This window comes from Penicillium verhagenii, assembly GCF_028828195.1.
Source record: "Penicillium verhagenii strain IBT 33310 chromosome Unknown utg000012l_segment0_segment0, whole genome shotgun sequence".
Taxonomy (NCBI): Eukaryota; Fungi; Ascomycota; class Eurotiomycetes; order Eurotiales; family Aspergillaceae; genus Penicillium; species Penicillium verhagenii.
Window position 1 is genome coordinate 479,184 of NW_026643176.1, and position 12,623 is coordinate 491,806.

General features: G+C 50.0%; 7 protein-coding genes across 7 annotated transcripts; 1 reads left to right on the forward strand and 6 right to left on the reverse strand.

Annotated features, from left to right (window-relative positions):
- Positions 1-439: 439 nt before the first annotated feature.
- On the reverse strand, positions 440-1,894 carry N7466_010843 (VHS and GAT domain-containing protein; the record flags this gene model as incomplete). The annotated part of the gene is made up of 5 exons (XM_057170232.1): positions 440-1,099; positions 1,162-1,536; positions 1,618-1,656; positions 1,726-1,805; positions 1,858-1,894. The coding sequence occupies 5 exons, from the start codon at positions 1,892-1,894 to the stop codon at positions 440-442; spliced, it is 1,191 nt and encodes a 396-aa protein (XP_057015964.1).
- Positions 1,895-2,569: 675 nt separating this feature from the next.
- N7466_010844 (putative haloalkanoic acid dehalogenase) lies at positions 2,570-3,283 on the reverse strand (the record flags this gene model as incomplete). The annotated part of the gene is made up of 1 exon (XM_057170233.1): positions 2,570-3,283. One exon carries the CDS (start codon positions 3,281-3,283, stop codon positions 2,570-2,572), a length of 714 nt encoding a protein of 237 aa, XP_057015965.1.
- Positions 3,284-3,871: 588 nt separating this feature from the next.
- On the reverse strand, positions 3,872-4,945 carry rpl17 (60S ribosomal protein uL22; the record flags this gene model as incomplete). Its single annotated transcript, XM_057170234.1, has 4 exons — positions 3,872-4,021; positions 4,088-4,275; positions 4,551-4,764; positions 4,943-4,945. The coding sequence occupies 4 exons, from the start codon at positions 4,943-4,945 to the stop codon at positions 3,872-3,874; spliced, it is 555 nt and encodes a 184-aa protein (XP_057015966.1).
- A 387-nt stretch (positions 4,946-5,332) lies between these two features.
- N7466_010846 (D-mandelate dehydrogenase-like dehydrogenase) lies at positions 5,333-6,672 on the reverse strand (the record flags this gene model as incomplete). Its single annotated transcript, XM_057170235.1, has 6 exons — positions 5,333-5,542; positions 5,620-5,901; positions 5,959-6,041; positions 6,124-6,355; positions 6,416-6,514; positions 6,586-6,672. The coding sequence occupies 6 exons, from the start codon at positions 6,670-6,672 to the stop codon at positions 5,333-5,335; spliced, it is 993 nt and encodes a 330-aa protein (XP_057015967.1).
- Positions 6,673-7,351: 679 nt separating this feature from the next.
- On the forward strand, positions 7,352-8,651 carry N7466_010847 (NAD(P)-dependent alcohol dehydrogenase; the record flags this gene model as incomplete). Its single annotated transcript, XM_057170236.1, has 2 exons — positions 7,352-7,408; positions 7,470-8,651. The coding sequence occupies 2 exons, from the start codon at positions 7,352-7,354 to the stop codon at positions 8,649-8,651; spliced, it is 1,239 nt and encodes a 412-aa protein (XP_057015968.1).
- A 402-nt stretch (positions 8,652-9,053) lies between these two features.
- N7466_010848 (SDR family NAD(P)-dependent oxidoreductase) lies at positions 9,054-9,960 on the reverse strand (the record flags this gene model as incomplete). The annotated part of the gene is made up of 3 exons (XM_057170237.1): positions 9,054-9,325; positions 9,402-9,832; positions 9,902-9,960. 3 exons carry the CDS (start codon positions 9,958-9,960, stop codon positions 9,054-9,056), a joined length of 762 nt encoding a protein of 253 aa, XP_057015969.1.
- A 226-nt stretch (positions 9,961-10,186) lies between these two features.
- Positions 10,187-12,552, reverse strand: N7466_010849 (Zn(II)2Cys6 transcription factor; the record flags this gene model as incomplete). The annotated part of the gene is made up of 4 exons (XM_057170238.1): positions 10,187-10,670; positions 10,723-11,008; positions 11,062-12,359; positions 12,452-12,552. 4 exons carry the CDS (start codon positions 12,550-12,552, stop codon positions 10,187-10,189), a joined length of 2,169 nt encoding a protein of 722 aa, XP_057015970.1.
- Between the last annotated feature and the right edge of the window lie 71 nt (positions 12,553-12,623).

A 12,623-nucleotide genomic window follows, 5' to 3' on the forward strand; every position in this document is an offset into this window, starting at 1 on the left:
ATTGTTCAATTCCAGTTGACAACCTCTCTAGCTTAAGAAGCGTGGTCTTAGTACATGCTGGATGTGGGTTTTTCGTATCTTTGTAAAGTCAAGAATAGGTGCCTGACAATCCTTTGAACTCGACTTTTAGATCGGAACTAGCTACAATCATCATGTCTGCGTTTGACTTGAAATACGTGGAGAGGGGGTTATTCTTTAACATCATCCGCAGATTGAAATCAATGCTCGAGCGAGGCATCCCGAGAAAAATGACAGAATAGTAATGACGACAAGATGCCTGCATACAGTTAAAGCAACAAACACACTCAAAAACAACAAGCTAAAAAAAATTACCAATAAAACGCTCGGGTCGAGGGTATCAATCATCTACAACGAACCTTCACAGCTCGCCCAATCAAACTATGCATGCTCCGATTGGATATGAACCATCACGTTCGCCCTAATCAGCATTGACTCGATTCCGCTCCGCACCAGAATCATGTGTAGCATGATTATCAGCGAAAGGGTTCCCAACTTCAAAGTCCGATGCCTGGTACTCGTATGCTTCATGTGTATCTCTGACTGTGTTGATACGACCATTCGTCATGCCCGTATCATCCAATTCAATCAAAGGTGATGTGGTCGCCTCCTGGCGCGCACCTGATGCCATGACCGGAGAAACGGTCGGCCCGGCATTAGAATTGACAGGAGGACTTGTCGAGCCTCTGGCTTGGCGCGCCTTCAGCATGGCACGCTGCTGGTTCGAAAGCGCGACGGAGACTACATCATTGCATTCGATCAAGGTAAGAAGGGTGTCCTCGTCTGGAGGGGGGTTGTTCTCGTGTATATAGGATTGGATAAGTCGCGAAGATGTTCGGCATCGATCGGTAAATTCCTTGATGAGCTCGTTCTCGTCCATCTCTGCTGCGGGTGTCATCTGAACGAATTGCGTGAGCAATTTCGCAGAATTCCGTGCCTCCTCCACGCGTGCCGCCAGTTCACCTGGAGAGGTGACGTACGCGGAGGGAGGGGGTACTTGGCCATAGGCGCCCGGGCGCGGTGGCGGGACCGGGGCCATCTGAGCGTTGTACCCATGTCTCGCTTGGGGAAAGCGATCAGTCTGTGGGAGTCGGTGGTGAGCATGCATGTTTTTGGGGGCGATGGGTAAAACATACTACTTACAAAGGACCGGTCGCCCTTGGTTTTCTCCTTAGCCCACATCTGCAGGAGCTCCTGGAGATCTTCATCGTCTTGCTTGGTAGTCTCGAGGGTGATCAGATATTGGCGCAGGTAGTGTTGCACGTGCCAGTCTCGACCGTAGCGTAGTAGCTCCTTGATGGTTGTGACGAATTTGGTATCAAAGTTGCGGGTAAAGGTGTGACCTGGGTTGTCCCCCAGAATGCGGGCGACCATAATCGCATTGTACTGGACATGGTTTGAGATTCTGGTTGGCGTTTTCAGGTATTTGCGAATACGGTAGGCGGCTTCCTTGGCAGCGGCGGGGCTAGACTCGGCGAGTTCAACGATGCGAGGGAGGTGGACAAATTCATTTCCTTGCTGAAGAGGTAAGAAAAGTAAGCCATGCGTTCATATGCTCAGAACGTAGGAAGAGGAGTGTTTGACGGAAGCACTACATACCGCTTCCTCTGGGTTGGTGTTGGATTCGCAAAAGGTTTTCTGAGGTGCGCACAGGTCAGTTTAAAAGAATATCTCATAGCCAAAGACTTTCATAGACATTTCACATACCAATTCCCGAGCCAGATTGGCTTCAGGTGAGTCATCGTCATGGGCGGGGGCCTCGTTGTCGCTTGAGGCAGCTGGAGAGCCTATGACGGTTATTAGTGATTATTGCGGGGAGGAACGGGAAAGTGCACGCACTGTCTCGGCTCTTCAATTTGTCCAAAAAGCGATTCATTGTGAGTGATGGGTTAAGGGTAAGTGTAAAAGTGAGAAAGTGGAAGAGTTTCAGTTTCAAGAGTTCGGGGGCTAAACGCTAATTTTATTAAGAACCGTGGACTAGCATTAGTCTCGTGTAGGGTCCATGCTCCGGTACATGTATATAAGCATAGTATATTCGATGCACATGTGTGTGGCAAACGATCTTCAACGGCTACGTGGACTCCGCGTCAATTCTTTTAAACGATCAAGGATGTTACTATTTCCGTCCCTTGGTTCTCTTAATTCATAATCTTTTCACCTTTTTTCCCCCCCCCCTTTCCCCCTTTTTCTTTCGGCATTTTGAGGCTCTGGCTCGCATCTAACCTTACCCGGATTTAACTAGAACTCGGGTTGATCTCGGATTCTCGGTTACATTCAACCTTGGAATATACCGAGCAACTGTACTAACTACTAGTGCTAGTATCCATCAAATCTACTAGAAATTTTGCACACCAAGAATCTCTTATTCAATAACTTCATACTTTTCCTTCAAATGCGTGATGATGTACCCAAGTGTGGCGGAGGCAGCAAGATTCGCACCGCCAAGCCTGCTCGGACTCCGCCCACACAATACATATCTTATGGCACACCCAAGGACGAATCCAAGGGAGTCTTGGCCAGGCAGCAATCACTCCGTAGACAATGAAGTATATCACTCATCATGCAAGGCATCTGCCATTTCTCCCAATGTATCAAAACGCCAATCAAAGATAGGAGCTACCTCTCGGTTCCCCATCGTGGCACCGGGTCTCTCGATCCACACTGACCGGATCCCCGCCCGGGATGCGGGTTGATGATCATGAAACTGGCTCTGTGCCGTCTGCAAGATCTGCTCTGGTTCGACACCAAAGTCTGCCTGTACAGCTTTCTTCATGTACTCAAAGTTCCGCGCATCGGGCTTATAGGAGCCGACGTGTTCAGCAGTTATAATTAGATCAAAGGGAAATCCTTGTAGACTGCCAGCATTGGACTGGGCAAAGGAAGCACGGTCGACATTGGAGAGGATCACGAGTTTATATTGCTTTTGGAGACGATGCAGGGCTTCGACTGTATCGGGGAAGGCGGGCCAAGTGCCCACTGACTCGCCGAATTGGATGCTTTCCTCATCGCTTGGAGGAGGGAGGTCCAATCGTTGGGCGAGGCGAGGATGTATGGTTGTGAGGAGCTGAGAGTATGGCTTGTCTGGGGTCAGACGTTGCTGTTCGCTTTCCAGCTCATGGTAGATAGTCAACAGATGCTTGCGAGTAAATTCGGTCTTGTTGGCTTTGAGGATCGGTTGGAGTGCAGTAATAATTCCACCTTCCCAGTCAATCAGCGTGCCGTATACATCAAAGCAGAGAAGACGGTAGTCTGATAAGCGGGACATGATGCTTAGTATGTTTGAGTGGTGTGTCTTCGGACTCAAGACACAGTAAGAATCTTTGACTTGCCAGAATTCTCCCCGAGGGTAAGTACTAGGATCTACGTCCAAAACCGAGCCCCGCACCATGTGTTCCCCGCCGATCTTCAGTTATCAAGTCCACAGGTTTGAGCTGATTTGATACTATTTTGATATACAACTTGAACCATACTGGAACCCTTAGTATGTGCAATGTTTTTTAAGTCGTAAAAAAAAACATAGTGATATTATTTCAGAATGTCCATCATTCTTGATCACCAATCGAGGGAGAAAGTACACAAGGACAAGATCTATAACGTTTCAAGTTTGCACAGAAGAGGAACCACGTTTGTATCATGATCAGATCGGGCAGTACAGAATACTATGTTTTGTCCGGAGCCGCGCTTTAAACTTTTTATTTGGTTCTCCTCCGTGTTGGTACCATGACCTGAAAAATCTTGTATGATCCGGTATCATTTCCGTTCCAACATACAGATGCGCAAGAACTCCGGCCAGCCCGTCCACGGCGATCCTTTTTCTTATCACCGTTCAACATCCCTTCCCCTTGCGATCCGTTTAAGCCTCAATGACGGCCTGGCGGATCTGAGAGCCACGCTGGCGGGAAGACAGGCGAACCTTGTCCTCCTTGGGGGCCTTCTTGACCTCCTCGTTGGCCTCAGTGAGGATCAACTCGATGTGGCAGGGGTTGGTCATGTAGGGGTTGATCTAATTCATATGTTAGGGAAAGCTCAATCTTTGGGCCGAAACGGAAGAGATTGGGGGGAAACGTACACGACCGTGAGCACGGTAAGTGCGACGGCGGCCCTTGGGAGCCTGGTTAACCTGGATGCGCTGGACAACAAGGTTGCCGGTGTCGAGACCCTTGGTATCGGCGTTGGCCTCGGCGTTCTTGAGGAGGTCGATCAGGAACTCGGCGGACTTGACGGGCCAGCGGGCCTTGGAGACACCGAACTGCTTGCCTAGAGACGAAAACTGTCAGTCGATTGTTCGATAGCCCAGATCCACACGTTGAATTTTTCTTTTTTTTTCCCGAGCGGCAACGGTATCCCAGAATCGCACAAAATATTCCACCTCCCGGCAAATAACCCTCTCGAATGCGCATTCGCATATTGTCGTATTAATGGCGAATAGTCCATACACCAGTTGCCCACCCAATGTAATCCCCCTTAACACCGTTGCCTCGCGAAAATTCATTCCAACGTTGAAACATAAAAAAAAATCGATCCGAACTCACCCTGAGCGGTGCGACCGGTGGAACCGGCGTAACGGCGCATGGGAACAGCCATCGACTTCTTGGTGACGTTGTCGAGGTAGGTGAGAGCCTTCTGCAGCTTCATGCCGTTGATGGCCTGAGCGGTCTCACGGGTGTTCTTGAAGCTGACGCGGAGGTAAGAGCCCCGGGCACGGGCGCTCTTAGCGTTTTCGATCTCCTGGGCGGCGTAACGGACCTGTAGAACGAACAAAGCCGTTAGTATTCATGGTGGTTGTTGGATGAGTGGTGATGGATTTTTTCGATATGCAAGTGGACAAGGTGCATTTGTCCATGTATTCGATGTTTAATGGGTGATGAATGGCCTCTAGGAAGTCGTTCGGGATAGATCGAGAGCTTGGGGGTGCAAAACTCACCATCTTGAAGGAGTTGGCGAGGGGAAGTCGATGGTCCTCGGTGTCGGGATGATGTTGTCGCTTTTCGTCTTCGACCGCTAACGCTAGAACTCCAAGTTTGGTGCGGTTTTTTTCGCTCTTGGCGTGCGGGCCCTAAGCGAGCCCTAACGCTAGCCGTTTGTAGTAATTTATTAGATAAGCACTGTCACCCTTTGCTGAGTCATCTTCTTATCTTTTATCTTAGGCTTCTTATCTCTAACCTCAGGCAGAGAGGCTGTCCATCTCTGGTCTACAAGTTTCACAAGTTTGAGATTTGAGATATTCGATCACTTGAAAAGAAAAGTAGAGTAGTCACAAGCATCAAATTCATTTATTTCTATCTTTGGGCTCTGACCCAACCACAAATCATATCTATGCCCGCTTCTGCTCTGGTACTTGTGTAATCAACTCTCCCTTCTCCACCGCAGATCGCAGATTATCTAGGACGAGGATCTCCATCTCCTTTTGAGTCTCATAGGTGTTCGTACCAATGTGCGGCAACAACATGACACGCGGGTTATTTACCAAACCGGCCTCAATGGCAGGCTCCTTCTCGTATACATCCAGACCGGCAGATCGAACCTGTCGCCATAACCGGTTAGCAAAATTCACCAAATAATGTAGCTATCAATTCAAATATTTTATGCAAAAGAGCATACCTTTCCAGACTCAATCGCAGCGACCAGCGCCTTCTCATCGATCAGAGCTCCACGTGCCGTATTCACAATAACTACACCATCCTTCATTTTGGTAAACTCCTTGGCGCCAATAATGTGTCTTGTCGATGCGTTCAGTGCCAGATTCAAGCTGAAGACATCGGCATTGGCCAAAAGCTCATCGAATGAGACATATGTCGCGCCACCCTCCAGTTCCGCAGGAAGCTGGGAGCGGTTGTGGTATTGGATCTTCATGCCGAAAGCCTTGGCCCGCGCAGCCATTTCCTATTGATCAATTAGCCAATCCGTCAAATCCGAGCTCGGTATACATATACTACTCACGCGACCAATTCCACCCATGCCCAAAATTCCCAAGACTTTACCCTGGGGGTCATTGCCCAGGGTTGTTTGTCCTTGCCAAGTGCCTATTATTGATATCCCCGTCAGTAAAGCTCTGCCTTTCACAGATCCTGGTCTCCTTTGGGCAATCTTTTTTTCCCCACTCACCAGCTCGAAGGGCAGCCTGGGGCACCCAAGCCTGACGAAGCGCGCCAATCATAAGGAAAATGCCCACATCGGCGGTGGCATTATTCACTGCAACGGGAGTGCTCGAGACGGCAATATTCTTTTGCGAGCAGGTTGCGACATCAAGATTGTCGTATCCGGCGCCATTGTGACAGATATACTTGACTGACTGGGGCAACACAGCGAGCAGCTCCGCATCGAAATTTCCGGTGTACTAATGGATGAATTAATTTTCGGTCCGCTGGTGATTTTATTGTCAGATTTGAATGCGCACCTTATTAGAGGTATTTGATCGGTAGATGGCGACCACATCGTCGTAGTGTCCTGCCTTGCAATTCTTGATGAACTCCTCACGGGTGCCGCTGGGGAATTCCTGCGCTTGTTAGCGGACTCTTTGCGAAATCGGTACGCGATATGCGATATGCGATATGGATGCGCATTTACCTTGAGGTTCAGAATAGAGGATAGACTCTCCCACTCCTTGCGCGCGTGGGTAATAGCTCCGATAAGGAGAGCGGCTTGAGAAGGCATTTTGTTTGTGCCTAGGCAATTTTATGCGCGATGAGCTCATGCGTGACTATTGGCCTGGGAGTAGTGTCGCATACTTACTGTGGTTCAATGATAGAAATGACTTTTGCTCAGTTGTAAAGAGGATGGCAATGAAATTAATTTCAAGAGAAGAAAAGAAAAAGAAAGGAGCAAGTACTGGCTATAGCTTGGTTACCAAACCCCGCGGTCTCCAACTAAAGTGGAGCATGATCTTGTGGAAGTTGTATTCCGGCAATTGAAATCATACTATAGTCGCCCAGATGACACTCATCATTACTAGTAGTTACCAGTACAGTAGTACTATTTAGTTGACTACAATCCTGTTACGAATCACATATCACTAGATTCACTCATACTAGATATCTACATTTTCTATTTCTGAACAATCGAAGTCATTCATAGCAATGACATGTTTAACCCCCACGGTCTCTCATCGGCTATTGATGATTGCCATGTTTGGGCCAATAACCGACCGGAGTAAATCCGTGGGTCTTGAGCCAACCGCATCTTTCCCCACGCCTGCAGTGGGGGGAGCAATGAGGGGGAATTTCAGATGCCGCTTTTCAAATTGAGCTCCTCCATTTAGTTCGTTTTCTTGCTCTTCGTTTCTTGAATTCTCTTACAGGTTCTCACTCCTAATTCTATAACCAAATTATACACCATGGCAGAGACATCCGCGACCGTACTCGTCCTTCACGGCGCAAAGGACCTCCGAGTGGTAAGTTCTAAGCTTCAGAAGCTCAGATTCCTAGATTTCCCAAACTAACCCATGACTCCAGGAGAAACGCACCGTCTCAGCACCATCCGGCAGCGAGGTCCAAGTTGCCATCCAAGCAACCGGCCTCTGTGGCTCAGATCTACACTACTATGCCCACGGCCGTAACGGCGACTTCGTCGTCCGCGAGCCAATGTGTCTCGGCCACGAATCCGCCGGCACAATCACTGCCATCGGACCCAACGTAACCACCCACAAAGTCGGCGACCGCGTCGCCCTAGAAGTCGGTCTTCCCTGCCGCAAATGCGCCCTCTGCCAACAAGGCCGTTACAACATTTGTCCTCAAATGCAGTTCCGCAGCAGTGCAAAGGTTTTCCCCCACCTCGATGGCACGCTCATGGAGCGCACAAACCACCCAGCCGAGCTGTGCCACGCTCTCCCCGCAAATGTTACTGACGCCGGCGGTGCTCTCGTGGAGCCCCTCGCTGTCTGCCTCCACGCTATCCGCCGCTCACGCCCTCCAACTAAGGAACAAGTTCAGATCGCCAGCTCAACAGGTGAAGCCACGGCGGCCCTTGTCCTCGGCGCTGGCGCTATCGGTCTCCTTCTCGCCTCTGCACTAGCCGCAAGTGAGAATTTCACCTCCATCGTCGTGGCCGATATCGATGCTTCGCGTCTCGAGATCGCTGCTTCCCTCGGTTTGGGCCTGAAGACTTTCCTCATCCCTCGCGGAGATCCTGCGAACCCTCCTCCCGCCAAGGATGCCCCACACGCTGAGCAGACTGCTTGGGCATTCGCCAGTGCACAGAAGGTCGCTACTTCCCTTATCGCTGCTGCAGGTACTGACGGTGGACTGACTGTTCCCGGATTCAACCGCGTCTACGATTGCACTGGTGTGCCTTCTTGTGTGCAGGCGGGTGTCTATGCATCTCAGCCCGGTGGTGTGCTTGTCCAGATTGGCATGGGTAACCCCATCCAAACTCTCCCCGTTGGCGCAGCAGCTCTTCGCGAGGTCGATATCATTGGTACATTCCGCTATGATGGACATGCATACCCCGCTGCCATTGCCTTGTTGGCCAGTGGTAAGATGCAGACGACCGAGGCAAAGGTCGTTACCCACCGGGTCAGCCTTGAGGATGGAGCGAGGGCGTTTGCGCTTGCCGGAAAGGGAGTCGACGAGGATGGAAAGCCAGTTGTCAAGGTTATTATTCAGGGCCCCAGCGAACATGCTAAGGCTAGCCTTTGATTGGCCTTTTCTATTTGATTTTTCTTTTGTGTATAGGCGGCTTGTGACGAGATGATGACTGAAAATACCCGTTGTGAAAGTAGTAGATGAGGGCCTGAGTTGCAAAATTCAAGAATGTGATTTTATAAAATTTTGATTGGATTTCCGCCCATCAGCTGAATGCCTAGTATGTACTAGTATATGTGTATCTTCCCATACATATAAGTAGTAGGGATTTCACGCACACGAAGTTTTCTAGAGAGACCAAGTGGATGCATACCCATGCTTATTCAAATGTTGTAGCCATATTTGATTTCAATCAATTGATTCATCCACAATCAATCCCGGTTTTGATCTTGAAGTATGGTTTTGATAAAGTTTCTCCATTTCTTTTCATTCACAATCGGGTATATAGAATAATATTTATTTCAATCCTCCGGCTAGTAGAAGGCTTTGGCCTGTCATGTATCCCGTGGTCACGAGCATCGTAACAACATTAGCCGTCTCTTCCACAGTACCCAAGCGACCTATCGGAATGCCAGCAGCCACCTCAGGGATCGCAGCAGCATTAGGGATCATGCCAGTCTCGCCAATCATAGCAGGGGCGACATCATTGACACTGATATTGTGTTCCGCGAGGCGAGTAGAAAGGTTCTTCATCATGCCGGTAAGACCGCCCTTGGAAGCAGCATAATCTGAGAAAAAGAAGAAACGATATTAGAACCAAGACACCCAAGTACACTACCCATACAAGGACTCAGAGGTACTCACGACATCCATTAATGCCACCCCCAGACGCGGCGATGGAAGACATGAACACAATTCGTCCCCATCTCTGACTCTTCATATGTTCAACGACACCCTTTACAAGGATAAAAGACGCGCGCAGGTTGATGTTCATCGTGTAATCGAACTCTTCCAGCGTAATGTCCCAGACGTTGGGGAATCGCTTGCCGTACCCCGCATTTGAGACCAAGATATCAGGTCGCTGGCCGTGTTCGGCATCAATCTGTTTAAACATCGCCTCCATCTGATCAGCAGATCCAACATCGACCCGATGGATTGAAATGCGCAGCTTGTGCTCCGCATATTTGGACTGTAAATCTGCGACGATCTTGTTCATCGCGTCTAGGTTGGTCGCGTAAGTAAGGGCGAGATTGACGCCACGCTCTGCCAGCTGTCCTGCGCAAGCTGCTCCGATTCTGGAATCGATCATGGTTAATATCTGTCGTCGGGGATGGTTCGGTATTGAACACCAGGCTAAGACTTACCCTCCCGATGCGCCGGTGATGAGAGCCAATCGGCCCCGAATCTCGTTGAGTGAGGACATCGTGTACAAAATGAGGATATACAGTAAATTGAAAGTTGAGAGGAAAAGACTGTCAGATCACAAGATAGACAGAAAATTGGGGTAGATAGAAGTATGTTGTTGTACAGTACAGATTGGCCTCGGTTACCCCTCGGCGGAGTCGGGGGAGCTCCGCAGCCCCGCTTCAAAGGCCGCTCCGCCCTACGGCAATTGACCGCAACGCCAGGCCCACAAGGGCTAAAAAAAATTAGAACAGAAGGTTGCTGCTCATGTCCCCAAGCCAAGTGGACGGCTGCCAGGCCTGCGAACGATCTTGTCCGGGTTGGTATGGATCAGATGGGTTCTGGAACGTGTCCAGCCCTAAAAGACCACCGGATATTTGGTCACCCGAAACATAGTCACCCACAGCCTCGAGATCTAGCCACGAGAAATCGTTCGCAGGACTGAAATCCATGTATGATGGATCTGCAACTGGGTTTGACAAGGTCTGCATTGCAAACTCAGTGCTTTGTGGCGTCTCAGCGGACGTTGTCATGGCTGTTGGCTTGGCTTTCCAGAGAAGTTCGAGGAGACGGGAGTAACGCGATCCGATGTCATCAGGACCAGCGCTCGCTTGTTTGAGGACTTCGGTGGTCCTTGCGACTAGGCCCTGGACTTTGGCTTCTTCAGAAGGAAGCATCATTCCGAATGAGCGGGCCTTGTAGAGGAAGACGGCAGAATAGATTCCATATCTAGGATCAAGTTAGTAATTTCTCCCATATGAAAACACAGATATCCTCTTACAGATAGAATCGAAGGGGCATAAAATGTAGATGCCTTTCAGGATCAACCGAGTCCACAAGAATAGTCAAGTAAGCCTTGGCCGCATCAACAGACTCGTAGATGAAACGAGAGTCCTGCATTGAGGCAACATTCTTGAAAGTAGACCTTAGCTGCTCTCTATGAGAAGCCCCATCTATCTTTGTTGAGGCCAAAGACTGTGAAATTGCAGCTTGGAATGCAAAGGCGGTTGTATAAAGCCTGAGGTACTCATATGATAGCTGCAATGTGGCCCGCATAGCGGGTGAACCTGGTGGGTGTAAGAATTATAAGAATCATAGAGAAAAAGGATAATAAACTCACAATCCAAGGGTCCCCAAAGAGACTTCCATCTTAAAATGGCAAGGCGGAAGTCATCCACATATTTAACATAATCTCCCATCAACATCATCTGGTTACTCGTGCGCATGCCAGAATACAAGACTTCATGGACATTCCCATAGAGCTGTGTGAGATCTAGCATGGCCTGGAAGATTTTTGAGTAATCTTCATCACCGTCGTTGGCTGGCTGTAGCGAAGGGAAATCCTGGCTAACGAGACCGGTCATTGGGCCCGGACCCCGCGACCAGAACGCACGTCCAATACGCACCGATATCAACCGATCCGAGACATAGCAGCTAGCCCATGCTAATCGACGACGAGCCTCGGTCGCCTGGTCGCCGTATGGATCTCCTCGGAAAGATGTGCGATCAAGTCCAATAAAGTAGCCCGAGCGGAGGGCCAGCCCGACATGCATCCACGCAGCGCGGTCCTCCTCTCCACGGCCAACACGCTCAATACGTGATCGAAGGCCGTGGGGCTCCCACTCAGCTAACAAAAGAAGAGCCTCAATAGCATCCACATCGCAGTCAGCACCAGCAGAAATTCCGGAGATCAGTTCCAGCATGTATTTTGAGCAGCATTCATGAATTTCGGGTCGGTCGTGCAGATCTTTCGAAGCAATGGTGACAATGGCTGTAAGAAGGTATTTCTCATTCGCGGCAAATTCGTCCAGCGCAGACCGCTCAAAGTATTTTCGGGGGACTAACGGGAGATACGGATGAAAGTTTTCCGCATATCGAGTAACCAGTTGCCATACCGTCGTAGGGTCTAAAGACCGAGACTGGACAAGCCGGTAAGCTCTGATTCCGGTGCTCGGGGCGTTGTAATCTGCCACGATACTATTTCGCAGCCCATTGTGCGCTGAAAAGCTGCCTGACTTGGACCGCGCATGATCGCGACCTCGCTCTGTAGGCGCACTCGCGCTTTGGGTGGCGATATCTGTTAAACACTGCCAGGCATCAGATGGGTTACGAGGTACCGAGTCAATTGAGGTATCTTCCTCGACGGCGACCGAAGCCGCCCCTCCTGCGGGTGGATTTGGTGGGAGAAAGACTACTGGCCCAGAATAAGACGCAGATGGTGCACGACGAGCCTCCGAGCTTGCAGGGCTAGAAGTTCCTTCCGAGTCTTTACTAGGTGATTGATTGGCCGCTGGGGTGAAATTCTTGATCTTGTTTTTGCGGATTCGTCGACCCCCGCGATTCGAGCCGCCGAGCACACATTCACGGTGTTCCCGAACGCAGCGCTGACAAGGCGGCTTCCCGGTACCATTGCTGTCACTATGCGGGATCAGCGGGAACGCCCAGGATGCAGATCCCCGAAGTCAGGGATCTATCTAGTTTTGGGGGGAGGGAAATGCCGCAAGACTTACAGGTCACATCGCGATTTGCGCTGGCGGCAGTGTAGACAAGCCCGGGACACGCGCTTGACGGTATGGTCGGGCGGCTGAGACGCGACCTGCGGGGACTCCATGTCGTTCGGCCGCTAGAGCTTAGAATCAATTATTGTGGCATGATAGGGAATTGTGAAAAGACAAAGGCCGA